The sequence below is a fragment of the Gobius niger genome, assembly GCF_951799975.1.
Source record: "Gobius niger genome assembly, chromosome: 6".
Lineage (NCBI taxonomy): Eukaryota > Metazoa > Chordata > Actinopteri > Gobiiformes > Gobiidae > Gobius > Gobius niger.
In genome coordinates this window covers 5,178,540-5,204,716 of record NC_136857.1, presented here as the reverse complement: position 1 = coordinate 5,204,716, position 26,177 = coordinate 5,178,540, and the positions used below count along the sequence as shown (strand labels likewise).

Here is a 26,177-nt window from a genome sequence, read left to right as displayed (position 1 = left end):
ACAGACAGCGTGTGGAGGGGGCGTGTCGGAAAGGCTCAGGGGTTCTTAAAGAGACAGAGGCCTATTTCAAGACATTCACTGCAGCCATTTTGAGAGAGTTATTTTATACAAGGCAGTTATTCTAATGTACTGCATTTACAGACCAACAGAAGGTTTGGTCATCATTGTAGTGTGTTAATTTTAACATTTTTAAACTCAGTGTTGTCCCTTTAAATCATTGAATGTCCTATTGTCTTCTTTTCCCCCTGGGCTTTTACTTTAACTTAAGACTCCTCAGCCTTAAATGTTGCACTAAACTAAAGTCATTCCCCTCAAAACCACATTTGGTCGCTCATGGCTAAGCAGGGGTTTTTCTGTTTTGTTGTTTATGAGACAGAGGCAGCGGTGCCACAGTCCCCCGGGAACCGCACAGCACAACGAGGAGCTTTCCAGTTCAACAGACTTCGCATTACTGAAGGAAAACAATCATTCACCAAAGACAAAGCTCTAGATGTTTGAGTGAAAACACCGGATACTGTGAAGCGATGATTGAACTGGCAACAGGGAAATCACAATCCGGTTCGTTCGACAGTTCGATTCCCACCTGGACGGGGCCTGTCTTTGTGGAGTTTGCATGTTCTCCCCGTGTCTGCGTAGGTTTCCTCCGGGTACTCCGGCTTCCCCTACCATTAAAAACATGTACCATAGATTCCCCTCTGGGGCCAGGACTCCCCTGAAAAAGAGATTCTTAATCTCAGTGGGACGATCCTGGTTAAATAAAGGTCAATAATAATAATAATAATTTAGTCAAAAAAATATCTAGTTTTAGTCGACTAAAAATGCAAGTAAATTTAGTCGACTAAATTTAAGACGAATTTAGTCGACTTTGCATTGATAATATTCATCATAATCATATTTAATCTTGTTCCTCTGCTTCATGGAGCTTCTCCACATGATAAAGCTCAGAGCTGATTCTTTGGCTGTGAATTTACATGATATGAGGCTCTTTCAGACGTTCAATAGAAGTTTGGATGATTTTAGTCTCTCCTTTCATTTTTATTTAGTCTTATTTTAGTCGACTAAAATATCTGGACATTTTAGTCATAGTTTTAGTCTCATGAGAAACTTTTAATTTAGTTTTAGTCCAATTTTAGTCGTCAAAACTAACACTTTGACTAAAATTAAGACTAAATATTTTAGTCGACGAAATTAACACTGCAATCAATCACTGAGGCACTAAAAACTTAGCCTGATAAACCACACCCACCTTCTTTCTGCATGAAAGAAAGTGGGTCTGGCCGCGCACGGTAAACAAGTTGTTGATTGGCGGCTAAGGCCGAACCAATCACGACCGTCACAGAGAAATGAGAAGGTTACGTCACTCGCTGCACAGCTGTCGTCTTGTCCGCTAATCGCTAATTGGTTTATTTCACTGACAATCTGTGCGCATTAGGCCCGCCCGTTCAAACTGCTCCAATTGCTCCGTGACCAGACTAATTCAGAGCCAGGCAACTAAAAACTTGACATTCCTTGTTTAAAAATGTGGAAATAAACGATTGAAATACAAGATAACAGACAGCCACTGATGTGATGGGTATGACTCCAGTCAGTTTCAGAATCCTCTTTCCAAAGACAAATGTAGCCAGAGGAAAAAGGGTCTGAGCTGGACAGATATATCCTTTATATGCCTGAATACATGGCCTCAACACGCTTTAGAAATCCTGTCAAGAAGTAACACAACGTAAACCTGTCAGTGTGGAGTTTTGCCAAAGCCTGTCCTCAAACCACCCGGGATTCTGATGTGGAAGAGTTCACGCTCGGTCACAAATGTGGAGACACTCGGCTTTGATTTTGCTGTAACGTCTTAACCCCCGCCTGAACCGAGCACATGGAGGACGAAAACGCAGCAAAAACGTGTCACAAAAGCAATGGAAAAAAAGCATTGAAAAAGCAACAAATCAGCCACGATAAGTGACAAAAACATGGCAAAAACGCAACAAAGAAAGCAACGAAAAGCAATGAAAAGGTAATGAAAAAGCAGAAACAAAGCAACAAAAAAAGTGTCAAAAGAAGCAACAAAAGCAACGCAAAAATGTGGCAAAAAAGGAATTAAAAAGCAACAAAAACATGACAAAAAAGTGACAAAAAACATTGACAAGAGCAAGACAAAAAGCGTCAAAAATGCAACAAAAAAAGTGACAGAAACGTCACGAAAACGCGGCAAAAAAAGCCACAAAAAACAACAAAGGCGACGCAAAAATGCAACAAAAAAAGCAATGAGAACGTGACAAAAACGCGACGACCAAGAGACCGAAAAGCAACAAAAGTGACACAAAAATGTGACAAAAACGAAACAAAGAAAGCAAAAGAAAGCAATGAAAAAGCAACAAAAACTTGACAAAAAAGAGACACAAAAGCGCAACCAAAAGCGATAAAAATGCAACAAAAAAGTGACAAAAACGTGGCGACAAGGAGGCAAAAAAGCCACAAAAAGCAAGAAAATTGACACAAAAATGTGACAAAAAGGCAAAACAAAGAAAGCAACAAAAGCAAAACAAAAAGTGACAAAAAGCAACAAAAGAGACATAAAAAATGTGGCAAAAAACCAACAAAAAGCAACAAAAACATGACAAAAAAGTGACACAAAACAATGACAAGAGCAAAACAAAAAGCGTCAAAAATGCAACAAAAAAGTGAAAGCAACGTCCCGAAAACGTGGCAAAAAAAAACCAAAGGCGACGCAAAAATGCAAAAAAAATGACAAAAACGCGACGACCGCGAGACCAAAAAGCAACAAAAGTCACACAAAAATGTAACAAAAAGCAACAAAAACTTGACAAAAAAGAGACACAAATCATTGACAAGAGCGCAACAGAAAAGTGACAAAAACGTGGCGACAAGGTGGCGAAAAAGCCACAAAAAGCAACAAAATTGACACAAAAATGTGACAAAAACGCAAAACAAAGAAAGCAACAAAAACATGACAAAAGCGTGACAAAAAAGTGACACAAAACATTGACAAAAGCAAAACAAAAAGTGACATAAAAAATGGGGCAAAATAAGCAATTAAAAAGCAATGAAAACGTGACAAAAACGTGGCAACCATGAGACAAAAAAGTTAAGATCAGTTTCGTCGGTCTTAGCTTTCAAATGAGGCGTCGCACTGTTGCTCTCCAGTCGAGAAGCTTTTAGATTTGGGTAGAGCCGAACTGGGGAGAATGTGCTCGGTTAAGGCGGGGGTTAAGAGGTTTAAGGGGGAGAAAATAAACTCACTCTCAATCACTCACACCAACAAAAGGAGCAGAGATTTTTAAACAGGATTTTTGCAACAATCACCATTAGCTAATTTGTCTCTACTGCCAGCGTCACACAGGTATTTCACACATTGTTTTAGTTGACTGTAAAGTGCCCATAAAAGGGAGTCCAAAAAAGCCACAAATCGTGTGAAATGTGCCCTTTAAACAGCCACAGAAGCCTCATCTCTCATCCGGAGACTCATCTGGGTCAGCCCTAATTCCCTCATCACTCATTCACAAATTGAGGACTGCAATATTAATAGCACAGAACGGTTGAGGTTTTTAATGGACTTTTCAGGCGCCCACAAGAGTCAGACCTGTCACCGGCGCCGATAGGTCTTCAAATATTGAGAGCTCCTCCGGCCTCAACTTTGAAACATTTTGCCGAGATCCAAAGTTGATAAGTGATTGAGGAAATGTGGTTTCACACTGTGTTTTTATTCTAAAAGAACTCACCATTGTCTCTAAATCAATTATCTTTGGCAGACATTAGCGCCTTGAGGAATTGTCAGGAGTGATTTGCGAGACATCCAATTTCAATTCATTCATTTTTCATTTAATAATACTTTTTAACCAGAAAATATCCCTCACAGTCTTGGGGAGTTTGCTGTGTTTGCCTGGTGACTGATCTGCAACACCTGATGGGATTGAAGGCGTCACCTACATCCTGGGACTGAGCAACTTTCAGCCCTTTGAAGAAGAGAAGAGAGGATGAGGTGACACTTTATTTTACACCCTTGATGCATTGTACCTCACAGATTTAGTACAATGTGCTGTAACAATGTGTATTATACCATGGTCTGGGTGAATACTCGATTCTGATTGGCTGGTGGGGGCTAACAAGCGTGCATTATTTTGGTATAACCGCACACGTAGTCCGGTAGTTAAATCACTGGGATATCACTCCGCTGTGGCATCGCCATAGCAACGCATGACACAGCTGAATCAGATAAAGGCGTAATTAGTGACTGACAAGAACGTATGAGATGGATTTTGTGTTAATTTCAACGTTTTTGGCCAAAACAAAATGTTTGATGAATGGGAAGTAGAGGAGAGTGAGCAGCTAGGTTAGCTACTGTTGATAAAATATGAGCTTTCCATTTCTATTGAAAACGGTTAAGGCTATTCATCATTTTCAGGCGTACATAAAATGATCCTGCATTTAAACAATCATAAAACAACAATTCAATCATAAAAGTTTCAGTTCGTGGGGCCCAGGTGTGAGCGACTCCACCGCAGCTGTTTCCATAAACAGTTGAGCTGGTTGAGCTAGCTAGCTTTAGCTTCAGGTTAAACAGCGTAAAAGTGAAACAACTCCTGCCCACGAGTGCCGCATATCGGTGTTTACTTCCAGGGAAAAGTGTTTCCGGGTTAGTCCTGTTGTGTTGTGATTCTGTGCTGATGTTGTGTCATTGAGCCTGACTGAGATCCTCGTAATAGCTGCGGAGAATGACTCGCTCTGAGACCAGCCTTTAGTGACCGGCTAATAACCCACAGGAAATAGTCCCGTAGTCTGGCATATTTAGTGACTTTAGTCAATGAAAAAAACATTCATTATAAATGTTACGTTTGTGGGACCATGGTATAAGCGGATTAAACAACGAGGAGCCGTGCATTATACGGTTATAATGCACTTCGCGGAGTAACTCCACTCCGCTGCGCGTCGTGGTGTTCTTGACTCCGTATCGTGCATTATAACCGTCTAATGCACGGCTCCTCGTTGTTTAATCCTTACTTAACTTGTACCTATGGGTTGATACACAATGGAAAAATATGTATTTGTAGTGAAGGTACATAATGAAATAAAACCATAGCTCTAACCCTGACCTTAAACCCTAACCCTGTCTTATTACATACACCCTTGTGTATGTACTCCATAGGTACAAGATGTTACAATGTTACATTGTACAATATTTTGTTCGGTCGTGTAAAATAAAGTGTAAGGGTGAAGATCGAATATTGTTTTTTGTGGGCGTGTTGCCCCTTATTTACCATTTGAAAGTAGGGCTGCTCTATTACAGAAAAAAATAATAATCACGGTTATTTTAGTAATAATTGAAATTTAGAGATTATCTAAATGATTATTTGTTGTTTTTAGGGACTAGATCAGGGGTCTCCAACAGGCGGCCCACGGGCCAAATCCGGGACACGTGATTCAATCAGTCCCTGCCTTATAGAGCACAAGTTCCTGAGCATGTAAAAAAAAAACGTCTCTAGCCCATTCCTGTGTGGAGCAGTGTTAATTTTGACAACATATATTATTTTAGTCTTAGTGTTTTGACTAGAATGTAATTTAATTTTAGTCGAGATTTAGTCTAAAAAAAACTTTTCAATTTTAGTCTAGTTTTAGTCGACTAAAATTGCAAGTAAATTTAGTCGACTAAATTTAAGACTAATTTAGTCGACTTTGCATTTATAATATTCATTATAATCATATTTAATCTTGGTCCTCGACTTCATGGAGCTGCTCCACATGAACAAAGCTCAGAGCTGATCCTTTGGCAGAGGATTTATATGATCTGAGGCTCTTTCAGACGCTCAATAGAAGTTTGGATGATTTTAGTCTCTCCCTTTCATTTTTATTTAGTCTTATTTTACTTCGACTAAAATATCTGGACATTTTAGTCATAGTTTTAGTCTCATGAGAAACTTTTAATTTAGTTTTAGTCCAATTTTAGTCGTCAAAAATATCACTTTGACTAAAATTAAGACTAAATATTTTAGTCGACGAAATTAACACTGGTGTGGAGTTATGGATTTTGAAAGAAATAGCCAGAATGCTCACTCCAGTCACTAGGGGGCAGCTTAAAAACACGTGTCCAGCAGAGGGCACTGACCCCAGAAGAGACCAGGATATAAGCAACACATTATAATCATGTGGTAAATGGACAGTCTGAACCTGGGCGGCTGTGGCTACAATAGTAGCTTACCACCAAGTGAATGACTAGTGACTACAGTGTAGCAGAGACTTGTGACACAGGCTTGTTAAGTGTAATACAAGTGTAAGCCGAGGTTACAGTCCTGTCAGGCTCATTATTATTCATTTATTGAAAAAGGTTTCCTCAATAGTGTTTTCCCAATCAAAACATATTTTACTGGAGCTTTTGTTAATGGATCCCGGCGATATACTCTCGATATATTTTGGCCCCCAGCGAAATTTACTTTACCCCTGGACAAGATGCAAGTTGGTCATTTTTATACTCACTGCTGCCACCTCAGGTCATACGCGTAACTGCAGCTTCTATATTAAGCTCGACGCATGACGGCACTTCAGACTCGAAGTAACAACTTTTTGAGTGACAGTGCAGGATTTTAGAGGCAGTTGTGGTGAACAGGTCTGAGCTCATTCTACACATTAGGACATTGTTGGAACATGCAGGGGAAGGAAAATACATAATTTTAACATTTTTAAACTCCGTATAGTCCTTTTAAATAAAAAAAGCAAAATATTTTCTTTGGACAGTGAAAAAAAAGTCCAAATTATATTAAATATGCACAGTTTCTAATCTAATCCTCTATGAGAGACATCCCTGCCTCACCTGCCCCCTGCTGGCCGGCCCTCACACCTGCCCAAGCAAACCAAGCTGCGTGGCCTGATGACATCATCACACAGCGCCGTTTGTTTATGTCGGACCAAAGCATGTGCCAGCAGCTCGTGAAATGCGAAGGGAAGAAAAACAATCATCCCAGGCATGAAATAAAACGAGTTTGCTTTGAGTTTGCGAGATCTGCTCCTGAAGAAGAGTTTTAGACTTTTCAGCAACAACCAGCCCTGGGCAAAGGATGTCGAGGCTCCTAAACTTCAGTTCTCCTTTCAGCAGAAGTTGAGCATTTATCAGTAGTGTTATCTCAAGAAATATGTATATGTTGTAATTATGTCAATGAGAGAGTGTTGCATGAGTTATAAAAAAAGCTTTAGTGAGTCTGCTGCTGATCCACTTCTGCACGTACTACTCGTTTTGCACATGAGCAAACGCCTCAGTTTATTTAAGCAACTGAGACACAAACTTATGAAAGATGATTCTGTGGTTTGTAATAGACACAGGCTGTATCCGAATGTCCACACTATTCCCTATATAGTGACTATATAGTGGTCACGCCATTTTGTAGGGGTGTCCGAATGTCCAGAGAGAAAAAAGTAGTGCACTCGAAATTTCCCACAATGCGTCTCGAAAAGTAGTGAGCATCGATGGTCACTAAACGGGTCAATATAGACCACAATGCATTGCGAGAGTCGGAGAAGAGCCTGACAGAGACGGGTCTTTGAACTAAACAACACGACTGAAGTAAATCAGCTGTTTCAGTCGTGTGTTTGACCTAAATATAAACGGTTACGGTGAAAAGATGCTAACGTTAGCTGCTAACCTTTAGCTTGGGCTGTTAAATGACCGACAGCTTCTTCTCGAATAATCCAAGTCATTCATGTAAAATCCATGTGAAATAAAAGCGTATCTGACTCGTATACTCGTATTTCTCGTAGTTACCCGGGAGGAGCTCGGAGTAGAGTCGCTGCTCCTTCACGTCGAAAGGAGCCAGCTGAGGTGGCTCGGGCATCTATTTCAGATACCTCCTGGTCGCCTCCCGCGGGAGGTGTTCCAGGCATGTCCTAGTGGGACAAGGCCTCGTGGAAGACCCAGGACACGCTGGTGGGACTATGTCTCCGAGCTGGCCTGGTGTCGCCTCGGGGTCAGAACAGCTGGAGGAGGTGTGTGTGGATCGGGAAGTTTGGGCATCTCTGCTGAGACTGCTGCCCCCGCGACCCGGCCCCGGATAAAGCGGAAGAAAATGGATGGATGGATGGATGGATGGATGGATGGATGACTCGTATTTATCCATAAATATTCCACTGTCTCATGAGTCTGGTCTTTATCGCAGAAATACTTTATTCCCGGAGTTTCGCAAACTTTTAGCAGATGTAGTCACTCAATCTGCTGGTGTCCGGACACCGGGCTCTGACCGACTTTCGGCGTCTCTGAGCTCACGTTGGGGTGATATATTTTTTTCCTTCCTTTTTTTGTGATGACAGTAACGCCTGTAAAAGTGCCAAAACAGTCGTTCTGTTTCATTAAAAAAAGGTTTGTAACAATAAATAAATTCAGATCAAAAAACGTCAGCGCGCGTAACGTCACGCAGCGTGGAGAAAGTAGTGGCTTGTGTCCAAATCGCTAACAGAATCAGTGACTATATAGTCGACTATATAGTGCGGGCCTATGTAGTGAATGAGGGGTTAGGGAATAGTGTGGACATTCGGATACAGCCACAGTGTTGCAACATTTTGATGTTTCAATACACCATTATTGTTATCTACAGGGGAGTGCAGCACAGGCCACTCCCGGAATCTGATCATCCACATTAAGGAATTTCCCTACAGTAAAATTAACAGAGAAACACGGACTCCTGCCCTGATGTGAGAAATGGACTTCATCATAAAAATCTGAAATCAACAAATACTTCTTCACACCTTTTTGCACAACCCCAGCTCCAAATGTCAGCAAAGGCTTCTCTTGGCCCTGAGCGCGGCACAGAATCCTCCAGCCCTGACTAAAGACACGGCTCCAAACATGTGAGTCAAGTATGCGCTGTGTGAAAAGTCCCGAGCACTCGCACAGGGGACTTTATCTGCCTCTGTGGCAGTGTATCAGCCCCTGTGCCTCAGCAGTGACTCACCAGAGTTTCCCTGTGTCAAATTAAAGGATACAGCACTATCCACAGCGACAACACCCAGGAGCAGCACGGGCAACAGATTTAAAAGATCTGCGGTGCAAGATGGAGGGATTCGATTAATATTATTGCGATGCAGCAGTAATGATTTACAATCCTCACAGTACAATAGTATCACTGTGTGTTGAAGGTTCTCATGCACTCCTATTGGTGTAAGTAAGTAGGTAAGTAAGTAAACAAGTGAGTAAGTACATGTAAGTAGTAAGTATAGTAGAAAAAGTTAAGGCGAGACACGGCAGGTGAAAGTATTGATTTTTCACGCAGTGGTCAAAGTGGAGATTTTTATCTATTTTCCTCCCTTTACATCTTAGTTTTCATGTCAGATATAAAAATGACAAAACTCACCCGCATGATGTTTATTTTATGATGTTTTGTCTGCGAGGTGGGGGCGACCCGGAAGTAGCTGCTGCGCCGCGTAGAAAGGCCGTCTTTCCCGCGGGTTTTCATTCATTAATATTGACAGATTTGACATCCACGTGTCCTGCTAAGGGGCCCCGTGATGACGCTCTCACCCAAATATGGTGTTTTTCCTCCTACGAGACGCTGGTGCGGAAAAGTGGAAGAACGGGCCGAGCATGAGCACTCGCTACAAAACTTCAGGGCTGGTTTTCTCTGAATGAGAGAAGCCGCACTCGGGCAGAGCCTGAGCCCTTATAGAAGCTCCCACAGACTCCAAACTTTACAGGCTGAGACACAACAAGATTTTGAAGGTTCTTTCAGAGGAGAGATTTTTTAATATCTAATTCCTAGCCTGATTTATTCAACTTTGAAACCATAAAAACAGGCAGAATTTGAGTTTTTACAGATTTTTTCACTGATGATTAGTTTATTGAAAAACTAAACAAAATATCCAAAATCCCCTCTGAAAAAATCTTAGTTACTAATATGTCAATAAAATAAAACCATAACATTTAATCTGGCTCAATTCATTATTTTGATTTCGTTGCCCAAAATATTGGCAATTTTGGCCATTTTAATGCTCAAAATGCCTTATTTTTTTGTGAAAACATAAAATCCATTCATCCATCCATCCATTTTCTTCCGCTTTATCCGGGGCCGGGTCGCGGGGGCAGCAGTCTCAGCAGAGATGCCCTAAACGTCCCGATCCACACACTCCTCCTCCAGCTGTTCTGACCCCGAGGCGACACCAGGCCAGCTCGGAGACACAGTCCCACCACCATGTCCTGGGTCTTCCACGAGGCCTCTTCCCACTAGGACATGCCTGGAACACCTCCCGCGGGAGGCGACCAGGAGGCATCCGGAACAGATGCCCGAGCCACCTCAGCTGCTCCTTTCGACGTGAAGGAGCAGCGACTCTACTCCGAGCTCCTCCCGGGTAACTGATCTCCTCACCCGATCTCGGAGGCCCTGCGAAGGAAACTCATTTCGGCCGCTTGTATTCGCGATCTTGTCCTTTCGGTCATGACCCAAATCTCATGACCATGAGATCATGTTCCCACCCTCACCTGAACGTAGATCGATCGGTAAATCGAGAGCAAACATAAAATGACAGAAAAAATGCAATACATTTTTTTCTCATATTTATATCTGTGATGTTCAGCAAAAGTGTCAAATTGACATCTCTACATTTATTTATTTTTCCTATTCACCTGCAGTGTCTCGCCTTAAAGAGACAGAGGCCTATTTCAAGACATTCACTACAGCCATTTTGAGAGAGCAATTTTATACAAGGCAGTTATTCTAATTTACTGCTTTAACAGACCGACAGAAGGTTTGGTCATCATTGTAGTGTGATATAGTGCTATGTGATTGAAAAAAGCATAATACCCCCCCTTTAAAACAAGCTCCCTCTGAAGAACCTACTCGACATGAGTGTCCAGAATAAATCAGCCTCTGCCTCTGATGAAGCACCCCCTGCTGTCACACTTCAACACTGACACATTTTCCAGTTTAGAAGCATCCTTCACAGGATTATAGACAAGACATTTAGAAAATCTGCCGTGCATATTGGCATCGGCCTAAGACAAACTCATATCAGTCCACCTAGAGGGACAGGGGCAGTTCAGTCCAGAGTCTGGGGGCTATAGCCTGAAGGGACAGGACCTTCCGGATTCTTTGGGAGCTTTAGGAAACTGGCCGGAGAACCGAAGGGTGCACCGTGAGGAGTCATTTATTTTTGCAGCATTTACCATTTCCAACAATTGGTTTCTGTATGTACGTTTGTGCCTGGCTGTTTGTGGCTGAATGGCTGGGTGCCTCAGAGGAATCATCCATGAGTGAAAATGCAGAAGTGCGCGCCTCGTGTAACGGAGCAGAAACATGAGGCCAAATCAAACGGACTGATATTGGTTCATTAACGACAAGCACGAGGCCCGATACGTTCGAGCGCAATCCAGGTCTGAACCAGGACGAGAAAGGAGATGAACAAACCCCGGGCTGAACGAGGATTACACCAGGACAAAATAAAAACCCTCTGTTTACGGGCAGAGTTCTGTGTTCTGGGTGAAAAAGCATTATTTTTGTGTCTTACCCGTATTGTCGTTGAGCCCACGTCGGATGAATCTGCTGCACTCCCACCGAGAGACCTGCAGCAAACAGAAAAATAATCTTTCTTTTAGCATTAGATTGAATACATTTACAGTATATATCCGGATTATGCAAAAACAGTTCAAAATGTACAGTCATAGAACAGCATTTTGTTGTATTGTGCCACATTTTGTCTCATTTTACGATGACTGAACACTGTTAAATCATTCGTCAACACTTATTTAAATCATTTCTAAAACATTTACAAAGCTTTCCTGTGTTTGTTAATCATTTATAACTAGTAATTACCTTTATTGCTCAGACTGATGTGTTTAGAACCTATAAAACGACGCACAAGCTCTTTCCATAACCTTTTCTTACTGTCCGGCCTAACCTTATCTAGACACAGGCTTATAAAGTGTTTACCAATGCATTACAAGCTGCTTAATAATGTAAAGTTGCCACATTAGTACAAAACGGTTTAAATATTATATGATGTGAACATTTTATTGCATTTAAAGGCTGTTGTGGTGTTAATACAGAATTCGGCTCAGCTCTGTTTGATTCCACGTTCATGTATTGTGATCTAAATCAGCTTTAAGCCAAGAAGCAAATCTCTAAAATACTTGACGTCCTTTATTTACATTGCACAAGACACTAATAAAAAAAGAAACGTGGATTTAAATGTGTCAAACATGTTTTTTTTTCCTGTCATGACCCATAATGATTGAGATACTGCAGGGCTCCAGACTAATTATAATGTAGTTGTGCCACTTTAAGCCACAAAAGCTAAAACTGGGTTCACACCTGTTTCAACAGTCGATACACGCCGCTTACTATTTCGTTTCCTGTTCTATAAACACACATTTTACATAATAATAATTATAATTTCACAGCTAACTTAAAGGGGCACTGTGTAACATTTTGGATTATACTGTTGCCAAAACAAAACAGGCTCCATGTGATCAACCAGACTCAGAAAATGCTCTTTTTGATATTGATAATCAAAGAATGGATTGGATGAGGACGTCACCTATTTAAAGAGGGGGTATTATGCTTTTTTCAATCACATAGCACCAGTCTATATCACACTACAATGATGACCAAACCTTCTGTTGGTCTGTAAATGCAGTAAATTAGAATAACTGCCTTGTATAAAAGTGCTCTCTCAAAATGGCTGTAGTGAATGTCTTGAAATATTTAATTTAATATATAATTTAAGAACCTCTGACCCTTTCCGACACGGCCCCTCCACACGCTGTCTGTGGCATCAGTGGGGAGGGGGTTCTGCTGAGGAGCAGTGGTCGGTTACTCGGCTGGTGACGAAAGCTCGGAGGCGTCTCCAGGAGGTGGGGGCGTTCCTAGGAGGACTCAGGCAAACCTATCCCTAAAATGGCCGCCATCAGAGTTTTTACAGATTACTCAAAAATACGTGAATGTGCCAAGGCAACACTTCAGGCATGTTTTTAATGAGGGAATGTCATAATAACATGATGTCGATTTTGCATAATACCCCCCTTTAAATCTTATATATGGCTGCCTTTAGTCAACATCTCCATGGAGACGAGATAGAGACGTCCCGCCCACAGTAAAATTACAGTCAGGTCTGAGGAGAGGAGAGTCGCTCACAACAAACACGTGTTTGTACATGAAAACAACCAGACAAAGTGCTCAGGAAGTCAATGACAGAACTAGCTTTTTGGGGGGAAGGTGCTCTTTGGTGTTTGGGGAACTAAGACTCGAAAGAAAAACAAAAAACCAAGGCACTCCTCCCACATCATAATTCTCTATGTACATTTAAAAAGCCGATGAATCTTAAAATCTTTTAAACATAATGCTGGTTTTCCTCCATGCGTATCGGCTCCAAACAAGCCTTTGTCAAGAAGGCTTTTTGAACTGAACTTAAACAGCCACATCAAAGCAGTAACATCAGCAGCTTTTTACCATCTGAAAAACATGGCTAAGATCAGAGGAATAGTGTCAAAACCAGACTAGAGAGACTTATCCATGCATTTGTCTCGAGCAGGTTAGACGACTGTAACGGCTGCTCACTGGCCTCTCTAAACGAGCTGTCAGAGCTACAGAACATCCAAAACGCTGCTGCTCGAGTCCTGACAAGAACCAGGAAATACGACCATATTAGTCCAGTGCTCCGGTCTCTGCACTGGCTTCCTGTCACTCAGAGAATAGACTTTAAAACAGCTCTGCTTGTGTACAAGTCTTTTCATGGTTTAGCACCAAAGTCCATCTCTGACATGTTAGAGCCGTATGAACCATCTCGGTCCCTGAGAACTTCAGGAAGGGGTCTCCTGGTGGTTCCAGAGTCAGGACTAAACACGGTGAGGCTGCGTTTCAGTTTCATGCAGCTAAAATCTGGAACAGTCTTCACGAGGATGTGAGACAGGCCTCAACTCTGACAATGTTCAAATCCAGGCTGAAAACAGTTCTTTTTGCCCGAGCATACGACTGAAAGTATTTTATCTGCACTCTCGCCTTTACTGTAATTGATTAATTCTATGTTGATGTTTTATTGATTTGATCCGTTTTCTTGTAATTTTATGCAACTGTGAAGCACTTTGAATTGCCTTGTGTGTGAATTCTGCTCTACAAATAAACATGCCTTGGCTTTTTGGGAACAGTGTCACATTCTAATAGGAAGCTCCTGTGAATAGAAACAAAATGTCCTCAACTCCATCAAACCCAGTCCGGTTGATGACTTAACCTACGATGATAACATGTTTGTTCTGTAATAAGTTAAGTTATACTTTATTAATCCTCGTAGGGAAATTTGTTCTCTGCACTTGACCCATTCACAAAGCCCGGAGGAAACCTGCGCAGACACGGGGAGAACATGCAAACTCCGCACCTTCCAGCTGTGAAGCTCAAATGCTGCTTGTATTTTATTCTATTTTTATAGTTTTAAAAAGTGTCTTTAATTAAAAACAAATACAGATATAGCATTATTACTCTTATTAGTTGCACACAAAAAGGTCTCACTGTAATTTACTGTGTCTTTACCCATATAGTAGAGATTAGCTTTAAAGGGGCTAGATGCAAGTTAGCCATTTTACGCTCACTACTGCCACCTCAGGTCATACGTGTAACTGTAGCTTCTATATTAAGCTTGTGCATGACGGCACTTCGGACCCGAATTAACACCTTTTTGAGTGACAGTGCAGGATTTTAGAGGCAGTTGTGGTGAATATGTCTGGCCTCATTACATACACTACATGTTCCAACAATGTCACCTTAGGACATAGTTGGAACATGTAGGGGGAGGAAAATACTGGATTTTAACATTTTTAAACTCTGTATAGTCCCTTTAAACCAAATAGTGTTGCCTCTTGATGATTGATTTTATTTGTGTGAGAATCTAATCATTCTAATTCACTTTAACATTCACTGCGCATTGAAACTTTTCATACAATTAAACATTTCTATCTTTGCATCTAATCCTTAAAGGGGGGGTATTATGCAAAATTGACTTTTTCAAGCTTTACATCATGTTATTATGTCATTCCCTCATTAAAAACATGCCTGAAGTGTTGCCTTGGCACATTCACGTATTTTTGAGTAATCTGTAAAAACTCTGATGGCGGCCATTTTAGGGATAGGTTTGCCTGAGTCCTCCTAGGAACGCCCCCACCTCCTGGAGACGCCTCCGGAAAAGGGTCAGAGGTTCTTAAAGAGACAGAGGCCTATTTCAAGACATTCACTACAGCCATTTTGAGAGAGCAATTTTATACAAGGCAGTTATTCTAATTTACTGCATTTACAGACCAACAGAAGGTTTGGTCATCATTGTAGTGTGATATAGACTCGTGCTATGTGATTGAAAAAAGCATAATACCCCCTCTTTAAGCACTAACTTAAAAGCTAATAGAGACTCGTTGCTTTTACACTTGTTCGTAGTGGAGTCTGGAGTGAAACTGCAGCATAATATCCTGATCTGAGAGCCCGGAGATACGATATGGTGCGGATAGTGTTTTTTATTTTTATTTTAGCGCCTAAGCCTGCGGAGACAAGGAGAGGAGACAAGCGGACAAGGACGCAGCGCACAGGCTCGCTCCCCTGTCTCTGCCTGTTTGTGTCTGACTCTGAACATGTTCTTTATATGGGGCTACGCTCAGTGATATTCCGGCTCCATCTGCCCCACGCAAACCGCACACACATCTGCCTCTCACACACATCTGCCTCACACGCACAACCGCCATCTCCTCCGAGCTCCTGCGTACAGTCCAGCCCAGCTCATCTATATCTATCCCGTTATTCGTGTTTGTGTTGAGACGATGAGCGACGTGTGATGATGGAAACTTCAAAAGAAACAAAATCCTTATGAATTAAGATTGTCAGAGGTCGTACGAAGGGTGGAGGATGATTAGACTAAAGCGACAGAAGCTGGGTTGGTTTAAGAGATGCTTTTTTTTTTTTTACTGCAAGTTTAACCTCTTAAAGTGACAGTCTGGAAGTCTAAATGTTCTACAAACGTTATAAAATTCACGAAATTGATCCACATCTTTATGTAATAATATATTTTAAAAATGTGTCCCTCCTTCCCATATCTAATCAACTAATCAGAGTCTAGTATGCTCCCGCCTTGACCAATGAGACAAGCTTTCCCGTGTACCAGCCTGTCAGGTCCAATCAGGAGAGGAGGGGGAGGAGCTTGTTCTTTTACTTTTTGAAATTCTGTTCCTGTTCTTCTCATTTTGCAAACTAAGAAGGGCTTTGGTTAAAGAGGGGAGGAATTTGATTGTTTACTTTCAAATTTCATTCCAGCTCTCCTCACTTTGCAAACTTACAGACGATCACTTTAACCCCCCCCCCCTTAACCGAGCACTTTTTCTCTAGTTCGACTTTACCCAACACTAGAAGCTTCTTGAAAAACGCGTCAAAACAGCGACAAAAACGCAGCAAAACAGGCACAATAAAGGTGAGGAAAAAGGCAACAAAAAATGTAACAAAAATGTGATAAAAAGCACCAAAAATGAAAGTGACGACAACGCAGCGACGACATGAGCTAAAATCTTAGTAGACCGACCGGCCGTCCGTCCGTCCGTCCGTCCATCCATCCATCCATTCATCCATTTTCTTCCACTTTTCCGTTTCCGGGTCGTGGGGGCAGCTGTTGGAGTTGCCCAAATCACATTGCACCAGCCCCTTATGGCGCCCCCTGCAGGTGGTGGGTCCACAGAAGGACGGCCTCACGATTCAAACCGGGCCTGTTGGTCTCTCATAAGGAGCTTCTGAACCGCTCTTTGTCTGACCCGTCACCTATAGGACCTGTTTGCCCTGGGAGACCCTACCAGGGGCACGAAGCCCCGACAACAGAGCCCCCAGGATCATTCGGGTGCTCAAACCCCTCCACCACGTTAAGGTGGCGGCTCCAGGAGGGATCTTAGTAGACCTTATGTAACGCTTAATGAAAATGTAATAAGGTTAGGACTTGTTTGCAATGAAAGGAATATGACTGAACAGAAAAAACAGGTTCGTTATAGGAGCTTGGGGGAAATGAAGAACACAATGCAAAGATTTAAAGTCAGGTATATTCAAGCAAAAACAATATAGTAACACACAGTAAAGTGCACAACAATGACAATAAGGGAAAAAATGTAAAAAAACAACAACAACCTAATGGGCCAGATCTTGTGACTGGCGCAGTCCGTGCGCAACTCTAAACGCAACGTGGTACACGCGCGATCTTGCATGTGGCGCAGGTTTTGCGCTAAAGGCTGCGCTGCTAGGGAGAGGGCGTTATTTAAGAAAAAGAGGCCGACTGAGGCGTGGTTCATAACAAGCAGCACTACTCTTCTATGGCAACCTTCACATTATGTTCCTCTTTACATCCCACTGCCTTGTCTTCTTCCTTAGAATCGATGTCAAATTGAAAACAAAAGCGAAATTGCCTTGAAAAGTCTGTTCGAGCGCAGGATACGGACGGCTTACTTTCTACAGTAGATCAACACCACAACACAACACCAAAACAACAGTTTTCCATAAATAAACCACACATGCCTTCAAGTGCCACAACACCACGTCTGATCTGAGTTTTAAGGAGACATTTCCATCGTGTGTCAGTCTTTACCTCCTGATGATGCTCCTTGTGTAGCCACAGCTCAGGGCGCACAGCAACTTCTTTTTTCTTTTCCAATTCAGCCGCTCCAAGAATCCTGCAGCTGTAGCCCAAATGTTCCAACTGCTGCATAACTCTGCAACTCCTCCGCAGCCGATATGACAGTTTCTGATCAATTAAATCGTGTACATTTCGTAACTTTGCGCATTCGAACGGTGTCCAGCGCGAGGCTGCTGCCTCTCTGTCCCGCCCGCTCATCTTGATCTGCAGCAAGTGGCTGCAGCAGCGGAGGGACAGTTTTATTTCTTTAATCTTTACTAAACATTGCGCGCTGCATCACGCATGTTACGCGTTTACAAGAGAACAACCCCGCTACCCACCGCCTTCCGCAGGTCTGGGAAAGCATGGGGAGGGGGCGGCACCACAACATCGCAATGTGAGTCTGTCCCCCCCTCCTGTCCTGCCCACTTTTTGCGCCAGGTATGACACTGAAGATTGCAAGGAGCGCCACCCGTCTGCGTATTCGTCTTCTCTACAGCCTGCGCTATGAACCACAAGATCTGGCCCAATGACCTTTAGTCAAATAGTCTGGTTTTAGTTCTTGTTTTAGAGTTCAGTTCATACGTTTTTTGTCCAAAATGCAATATTTAGTTTGGTTTACGATCCTTTTATCCAAAACTCAAAGTTCAGAGTTCCTTGTCCAGGAAAGTTCAGAGTTAAAAAAAAAATAAATTTTTTTTGAAAAAGTAATAATCCAACAAAAAATGTCCAGCGGAGGCACAGAAGAGGAACGATAAGTTCATACCAGGTTTCGCTTCAGCTCGCACCTCTAACAGAGGAATTCCTGGGGCAGGCGCTAAGAAAAAAAAACCTGACCGTCGACTTTCGAGATGTGTTACTTGGGTTCTACGAAGATTGGGACGGTTCCTTTGGTGAGTTGTTTCGTGCAGCAGTGCGTAGTCGGTCACAGTGGGGCTGATCTGGAAGTGACGGCCGTCAGGCACTTTTATGATGGCTGCGGTTACATCATGGCATTAGGAGACGTGGGTTACACTTAGCTTTCAAATGAGGCATTACACTGGCCTATAGGCTGCAAACTCTACTCGAGAAACTTTTAGATTTACGTGAAGTCGAACTGGAGAAAATGTACTCGGCTCTGGCGGAAGGTTTAGAGGTTAATCATTCCACACAATAAAAACCTCAAAAACTAACATTTGGCATTTTGGGCACTTGGCTCAAGAACCAGAACAAAACATGTGGGCCAACACTGTGTCTTGCCCAAGGAAGGACAACACAGATTGGAGCTGGAGAAGAACCGCTGACCCGTGGATAAATGCTCAGACCAACTTGTATGGTAACAATAGACACAATAGATACAAGGCTGATGCAATCCAAACAATGACTAAGCCAGGGCAAAGTTTTAAAACAGAAAGTGTCTTCTTAGCGTCTAACATCTGATTAGAAACTGAACGACTATAATAAAAGGCTCTGTGCATCCTACACTCCTCCTTTGTTTGAGAGAGTGCATTTTCCTGCCAGCGCGGGGCCATGACAGACGCGCTGCTGCTTCCTGCTCCAACAGCCCCATCCTCTTTTTCTCACATCTTATTTGCTTCGTGCCCTCGCGATTCTCGCACACAACAACAAAATACCACGCACTGCCATCTCCAGTCGAGCGCTGGGGGAGGTCCGGGCAAGTAAGGATGAGGACAGATGTGGTCCTTTCTCTGACCGCAACGGTGGGGCTTTAATCACTGGGCGGTCAAAGTGTGGGTGCAGAGCTGCATGTGGCTCTGAAACCACAGTTTTCTCCATGAGTGCCTGGAGTAAGTCCAAAGTATGAAGGTTTTTTTATTGTCCAAGCATCTTTTATACGCAGAATCTATGTAGCAGATTTTTTTTGTATCTGAATTCTGTGAACATTCAATTTGTAAAAAAAATAAATAAATTAAAAAAAAATCCCTCAGATGGTTGAAACTGTGAAAAAAAATTAACACCGATTTTTTTTTCTTCATAATTCATCATTTTTTGTCACTGAATTTTTTGTTTTGGTTTTACATCGATTTTTAATATTTAATTTTTTTTGCATTGATTTTTTTTTTTTTACACTGAATTTTAAAACACCAATTCTTATTTTCAAATTCTTATTTATTTATTTGGTAAATTTGATGTTTAGAAAACAAAATATTTGGGTCACATAATTCAGATGCAAAAAAAATCTTATAAACAAACTCTTGAGAAATGAGTTGAATCAATTGTTGAAATATGCGTTGATGTTTTGCTAGTGTTCAGGGCTAATCTCCACTTGATTACACTGCAAAAAAGTTACAAACTCGTTTAGTTCAAATGTCTCAATTTGAACAAAATAATCCACATTGTAGTTGTTTTGACAAGTTAATATAGATAATTTAGCTTTATGACTCATTTCAATACCTTTCACTCTTATTTCAGGTAATTTTCTTTGCCAATGGGGCAAGAACATTGGTCTTATCCCATTGGCAGTTTTATCTTCTTAAAGAGGGGGTATTATGCTTTTTTCAGTCACATAGCACCAGTCTATATCACACTACAATGATGACCAAACCTTCTGTTGGTCTGTAAATTCAGTAAATTAGAATAACTGCCTTGTATAAAATTGCTCTCTCAAAATGTCTCTTTAAGAACCTCTGACCCTTTCCGACACGCCCCCTCCAGACGCTGTCTGTGGTATCAGTGGGGAGGGGGGTTCTGCTTGATTCTGGTTCTCGCCAACCAGAATCTGGCAACACTCCATTGCGCGCTTTCAAAGGAAGTGACGCAGCGATATGGAGCCTACCGACCAATCAGAGCAGCTCCCTGAACGGGCGTCACGTTGTTGCGCCTTTGTTTTGTAGTTTTACAACACAAGCAACTACTTCACGTAATGCTCCGGTATGCTTGTGTTCTTAAGTTTTTCTGACATAAACGACAGAAGTCATTTACTGAACTCCGTGTGGCAGGAGCGCCATTGTTAATGTCCGAATGACGACAACTTTCTTGTCGCTGTTTCTGTCGTCACATCCGCTATGTTCTCATTGGCTGCTGCGCTTCGGTTGTCCCACATTAGTCCCGCCTCAAGCAGTAGCTTTTCTACGACAGGGTCGCCAGACTAGTCTCCTGTTTATTAATTAATAAACATCGCAGATTAGTCTGGATGCCAGGCTAGGTTCTGCTGAGGAGCAGTGGTTGGTTACTCGGCTGGTGACGAAAGCTCGGAGGCGTCTCCAGGACTCAGGCAAACCTATCCCTAAAATGGCTGCCATCAGAGTTTTTACAGATTACTCAAAAATACGTGAATGTGCCAAGGCACAGGAGGTCTGTGCCAATATGGTTACGTGAAGTGTTACACTACAAATAATATAATATAATTACACAAAATTAAACAATGTGGATTTCAAACTACTCCGGGTATTATTACGCCTTACAATATAGTTCCCCCTTTTATCCGCTTAAAAAATCCACATTGTTTAATTTTGTGTAATTATACTTTGTAGTGGAACACTTCACGTAACCATATTTAAATAGGGAAAACGTGGAAGAGCTCGGTAGCTTCTATCTTGACCTGTTTTGGAGCTATAGAGGAGAGAGGGAGAGGCTAAATGCTAACGCCGTCTGCGCTGTGTTTACGTGACTGAAGGCACGGGGGAAGATCAGACAGGTCCTAAAGAACTCGTCAAAGCTAAGGTAAGAACATATCTCAGTATGTAAAAACGGTGGCCTCTTCCTTTAAGTACTGTAAAAATGTGAGAAATACTGTCAATTACTTAAAAATGTCCAAACAGAACACCAAATTAGGTAATATATTATGCACAGCACTTGCATTTGTAGAAAGTGGTGCTTTACTTTTGGCTAAAATTGTCAGGTTTGGCCCTTGGTCTTTTTACAATGAAGAAAATCGGCCCTCCACCAAGCAAACTTGCCTACCCCTTATGTAGGGGGAGGAAAACACATAATATTAACATTTTTAAACTCTGGATTGTCCCTTTAATTCTGCAAAGTGCCACATCTCTTCGTCACTTTACCCATGAAATTCAACCCTCATCCGACCGTCACTACATGTCACCCGGATTAACCACACCAGCAGTCGCTTTGCCGGCTTAAGGGCGCTGTATCTTCCCTCTGATTGTGGCTGGCTCTGATTTCTATGGGCACGGCTGTTTGTTCATCACACCTACATGACAGCACTCAGAGCCAGCGCGCCTTAAATAAACGGAGTTGCCTTCTATCTGCTGTCGAGGGCTGGAGTGAGAAGGACATGTCAAAGGGGAGACCTCGCGCCCTGTGGCTGGTGCAGGTTACAATAATAAAATGCCCAAAGCAGGAGAGAAAGATACGCTTGAACTTGACCGGGCAGCAAAGGAGTCACAGAATGTACAGAGGAAACAGGCTAAGGCCAAGCGTAGAGCGATGGATGAATGAGTAACAAAGAAATTCTATATTTAACCCACTAACCTTGCACTTGTAAAGGCTGCATTTCGAAAACAAGGGCAATTTGAACTGTGTCTTGGTTTCTGTTTAAGCCGAGAGCAAAGCGAGACTCATGTTGAGATACAAAGGGGTGGAAAGTTGTCCAAAAAGGAACAAAAAATGACGTGCTTTGTTCAGAATAGCACCTAAGCCTAAGCATAGGGTTTGAGCAGTGTGTTAACCTTCTAACCCCCACCTTAACCCACTTAGCCATCTTCTTCAATTAGAAAAAATACGACAAGCAACAGAAAAGACGACAAAACTGATGCAAAAGCAACAAAAAAGCATCAACCAAAAAGTTACAAAAACATGACTAAAAATACGCCAAAAAAGTGATGACATTTAAGTGGAAAAATCTTGCCCCACTGACAGATTTCTCAAAACTTTGTGTCTGAAATCAGGGGCGAATTTTCACTTAAACCAGCGCCAAAAAAAGCAATACAAAGGTGTGCCAATAAAGATGCTTGTAATTAAATTGCGATGCAACTAAAAGTGTGGGCCGGTGCCCTAAGCAAAAATCAACATGGGCCCTATAGTACACGTCCCATGGCTATTCGACGAAGGGTGAACCCGTTTATGGTCAAAAACAGTTCCACTGTGCAGTAGTGCAGGGCAGAAGTGGAACATAATGACCTCAGTTTGGACCCTGCCCCTCTGTGTGAGAACCACTAACCACTAAGCCATCGGCAGACTGGGATCTAGGACGACTACCAGTCAATTTTCCCCATGTTTTAAAATGGCAAATTGTCACATTCTCTAACCTCTGGTTCCTGACCCACAGTTTGGGAACCTCTGATTTAAAGGGATATTTCAGGATTTTTGACAAAGGGCCTCATTTCCTAGTTATCCAGAGTGTTGCTGATTTCTGGAGACATTTTTTTTGTAATTCATGCAGTTCTTATATTTGAAGAGTTTCGTGGCGCTAGGCTAGTGCAATATCGTTCGTCTGGTGTTATAAGTGATTTGCCTCAGGTGCTCTGTGGAGCGGGTCAGACTGTTTTTAATGCAGGCTAGCTGATACCATAGAAATGCACTAGCCTTGCACTAGCCTAGCGCCACGAAACTCTTCAAATATGTATATAAAAACTATAAAAACTGTATAAATTACCAAAAAAATATCTCCAGAAATCAGCAACACTCTGGAGTATGGTTTATTTTGAAGTACTTCCTGTAAAATTACGTAGTTTCCGGTATTGTAGGAAGTGCTTAAATGTTTTTAACATCATGGCGGGAGAATGTGTAAAATGCCTTACAGTTTACCGATTTACTTCTGGCTCCTAGCTGAAGGGAGAATAAAGGTAATGGTCTATTTTATGTTTATGCTCATGCTTAAGATTGTTTCATGAGTATAATTTGCTTGTGTTTAACCTTTTAGCTCTTACGGTGGTCACAAAGAATGGAATAAAGATGGACATGGAAATATACCACTTGTACGCTTCAATAATTCAGCTGGGATGGATACTACACTGGATAACTCGGAAATGAGGCCCTGTGTCAAAAATCCTGAAACATCCCTTTAAACCTAACTGAAACCTGCGCCTGACGGTTATTTCTGTCTTACCACCGAGAATAAGCCTGAAAGTAATTTGTTTTTAACTGTGCACATTCAGAGAACCCGAGTTACTAGAAAGTAACTGCGCTCATGAGAACTGTGTGGGTTCAACTCCCTTTAGAGTCAAACAGGTCACAGACAACCGCTTTACTCTCGTCTATTCGCCAAACTACTGTCCCCTATACTCTGCCAGAGACAATAACAAGAGAGTTTAAATGAGTGTGTGGAGAAAACATGAGAGCAGCGCCCGGGATACGCACAGGAGGCGGGGCCAGCACCGGGTTTGACTGAGATGAGGGGCCCTTGTGGCTGCGGGGGTTGAAAACATTTTAGAATGAGGTTGCAACTGTGCCTATGACATGATGTTTTCACGAACCATCGTGTCATTATTACAGCTACAAAAAACCCTTTTCACACATCGCACAAATGGATAACGGACAGCGTTGATGACATTCATTCTGGACATAATCTCACCTGTCTGTGAAGCTCGAGGCTTGGCTCCCAGATACGCCAGGTTCACATTGGCCTTCCTCCCGTCGATGATCGGGTTGGCGTCTTTGCAGGCTCGCTCTGCTGCGCCCCGGTCCACCATGGTCACCTGACATGACATGAGAGAATAGGGATGAAAATATCAGAAGAGTGTAGGGCAGCTCGATTATTGAAAAAATAATAATCATAATTGAAATCACGGTTATTCAAACGATTATTTGTTGCCTTTGAAAAAAGTCTTTATTTTATATTTATTAATAAAAAATAAAAAAAAACGATGCTGAAAATTTTCTGTTTTCTGAACAGTCATAAAAGTACAAATGATTTCATGTTTGCCTCGATTAAGGAGAGGTTTCTGTCTCACACCTGCCCCCTGCTGGCCAGCCCTCACACCTGCGCAAGTAAACTGAACAGCGCGGCCTGATGACATCATCGCACAGCGCTGTTTGTTTTTATGTCAGGCAAAAGCATGAGCCGTGGCACGTGAAATGTGAAGGGAAAATAATCCCAGCGCCGTGAAATAATGCAAGTCTGCCTTGCCAGAAAAAAAAACAAAAAAAAACAAAAGGTGGGGAAAAAAATGGGAAAAAAAAATATATATATTTTTCGATTATGCTAATTTTGTAATCGTTTAGTGTAGTAATCGAAATAGTAATCAAATTTCGAATAATTGCACAGCCAGCAGAGTGTCTAATTATTCTTTCCCTAAGTGTTGCAATGGAGATTCGATGGGATGTTTTAGAAGTAGCTCCGTTCACAGTGCATATTTTGAGTACATTTAGGAGCATTAAAACAAAAATATAAAACTAAAACAGAAGACTGAAACATGAACCGCAACTAATACAGGAATCATCTGCATTTCAGGACAAGGACGTGTGTATGAAGGTCAAAACTTCAGAGGTATGATGTGTTTTAGGGGGGTATCTTTGTCACAAATGTATCTTTTCATATAGTAGGTTATAAATACACAGTGGTTAATGGGGCTTTGATCAATACTATACGATATTCGCCTCTCAACCAATGTCTTCATCAAGTACGTTTTCTCAAGTTCAGCTATACCCAGATCTTTTTTTGAAAAAAGCCTCAATAGAGCAACAAAAGAGCAAAAAATAGTGACATAAAGTGACAAAAACGCAATAAAGAAGCCACAAAAAAATCAACAAAAGAACAACCAAAAAACGTACAAAACAACAATGAAAGTGCAGCAGAATGTGACAAAATTAGATGAAAAAGAAAGCGAAGAAACTGACGACATCACGGCAACAACGCACGGAAAAAGATTTGGTTTTGTAGGTCTTAGCTTTCAAATGAAGCGTTACACTGGCCTCGAGGATGCAAGCTCCAGTCCAAAGCAGACAAAAAGCACTTGGTTAAGGCGGGTGGTTTGAGGTTATGTATTTATTATTATTTTAATAATTTAGAAGATTAAAAAAACACAATACCATTATCAATATCATTTATCCATCTTTTGCATCTGACTGAACTTTGATTTAAGAATCATGTCAAAATATCTAAATACACAAAGTAACCATTATCTCATACAACGCAACAAATCAAGTTTTAGAAATCCTACAATACAAAGCACAATAATATATATACAAATATCCGCAGTGCTATGAATATAAAGCGTAACAATGTGTTGTACCTAGGGATACACTGATCCAATATCGGAGCTGGAAAAAATACAATATCAGGGATCCGATACTGAACGTATATGCTGTGTGACATTTTGAAGGAAAGAACCTGGAGAATTCAAACAATGAGTTAGTTTTAACCTCCCCCGTATTTGCCGTGCATGCAGCGACTAGCAAAAGCATGCTAATGCAAGCCGTATGCTAATGCTAACAGCAACTGATCAAGGCTCGGTCAGAAACTGTGATAGAAAAACCTAAATGGCCCAATAAAATAAAATCAGCCCTGCTGGAGTGGCCAAGTGTTGGTATGGTATGGTTTTTATTTAGACAGGGACAGTGCACAATTTAACATTGACCAAAAGGAAAGATTGTACCAGGTTATAGCAAAGATGCTAATTTCCACCTGTAGTCCCTGGGCAGGTTGATGTTACAGTACAAAAACTGATTTTAAATGTAGATGA

The 26,177-nt window shown here is 41.7% G+C and overlaps 1 protein-coding gene across 1 annotated transcript in view; it reads right to left on the bottom strand.

Moving 5' to 3' along the window:
* rbm38 (RNA binding motif protein 38) overlaps nucleotides 1-26,177 on the bottom strand; it is a 42,833-nt gene that overhangs the window by 10,649 nt on the left and 6,007 nt on the right. The window contains exons 2-3 of the mRNA XM_079558848.1: nucleotides 24,068-24,191; nucleotides 11,488-11,542 (exon numbers count right to left, since the gene is read on the bottom strand). Of these exons, the coding sequence (XP_079414974.1) occupies nucleotides 11,488-11,542; nucleotides 24,068-24,191 (179 nt within the window). The remainder of the gene's footprint in view (nucleotides 1-11,487; nucleotides 11,543-24,067; nucleotides 24,192-26,177) is intronic.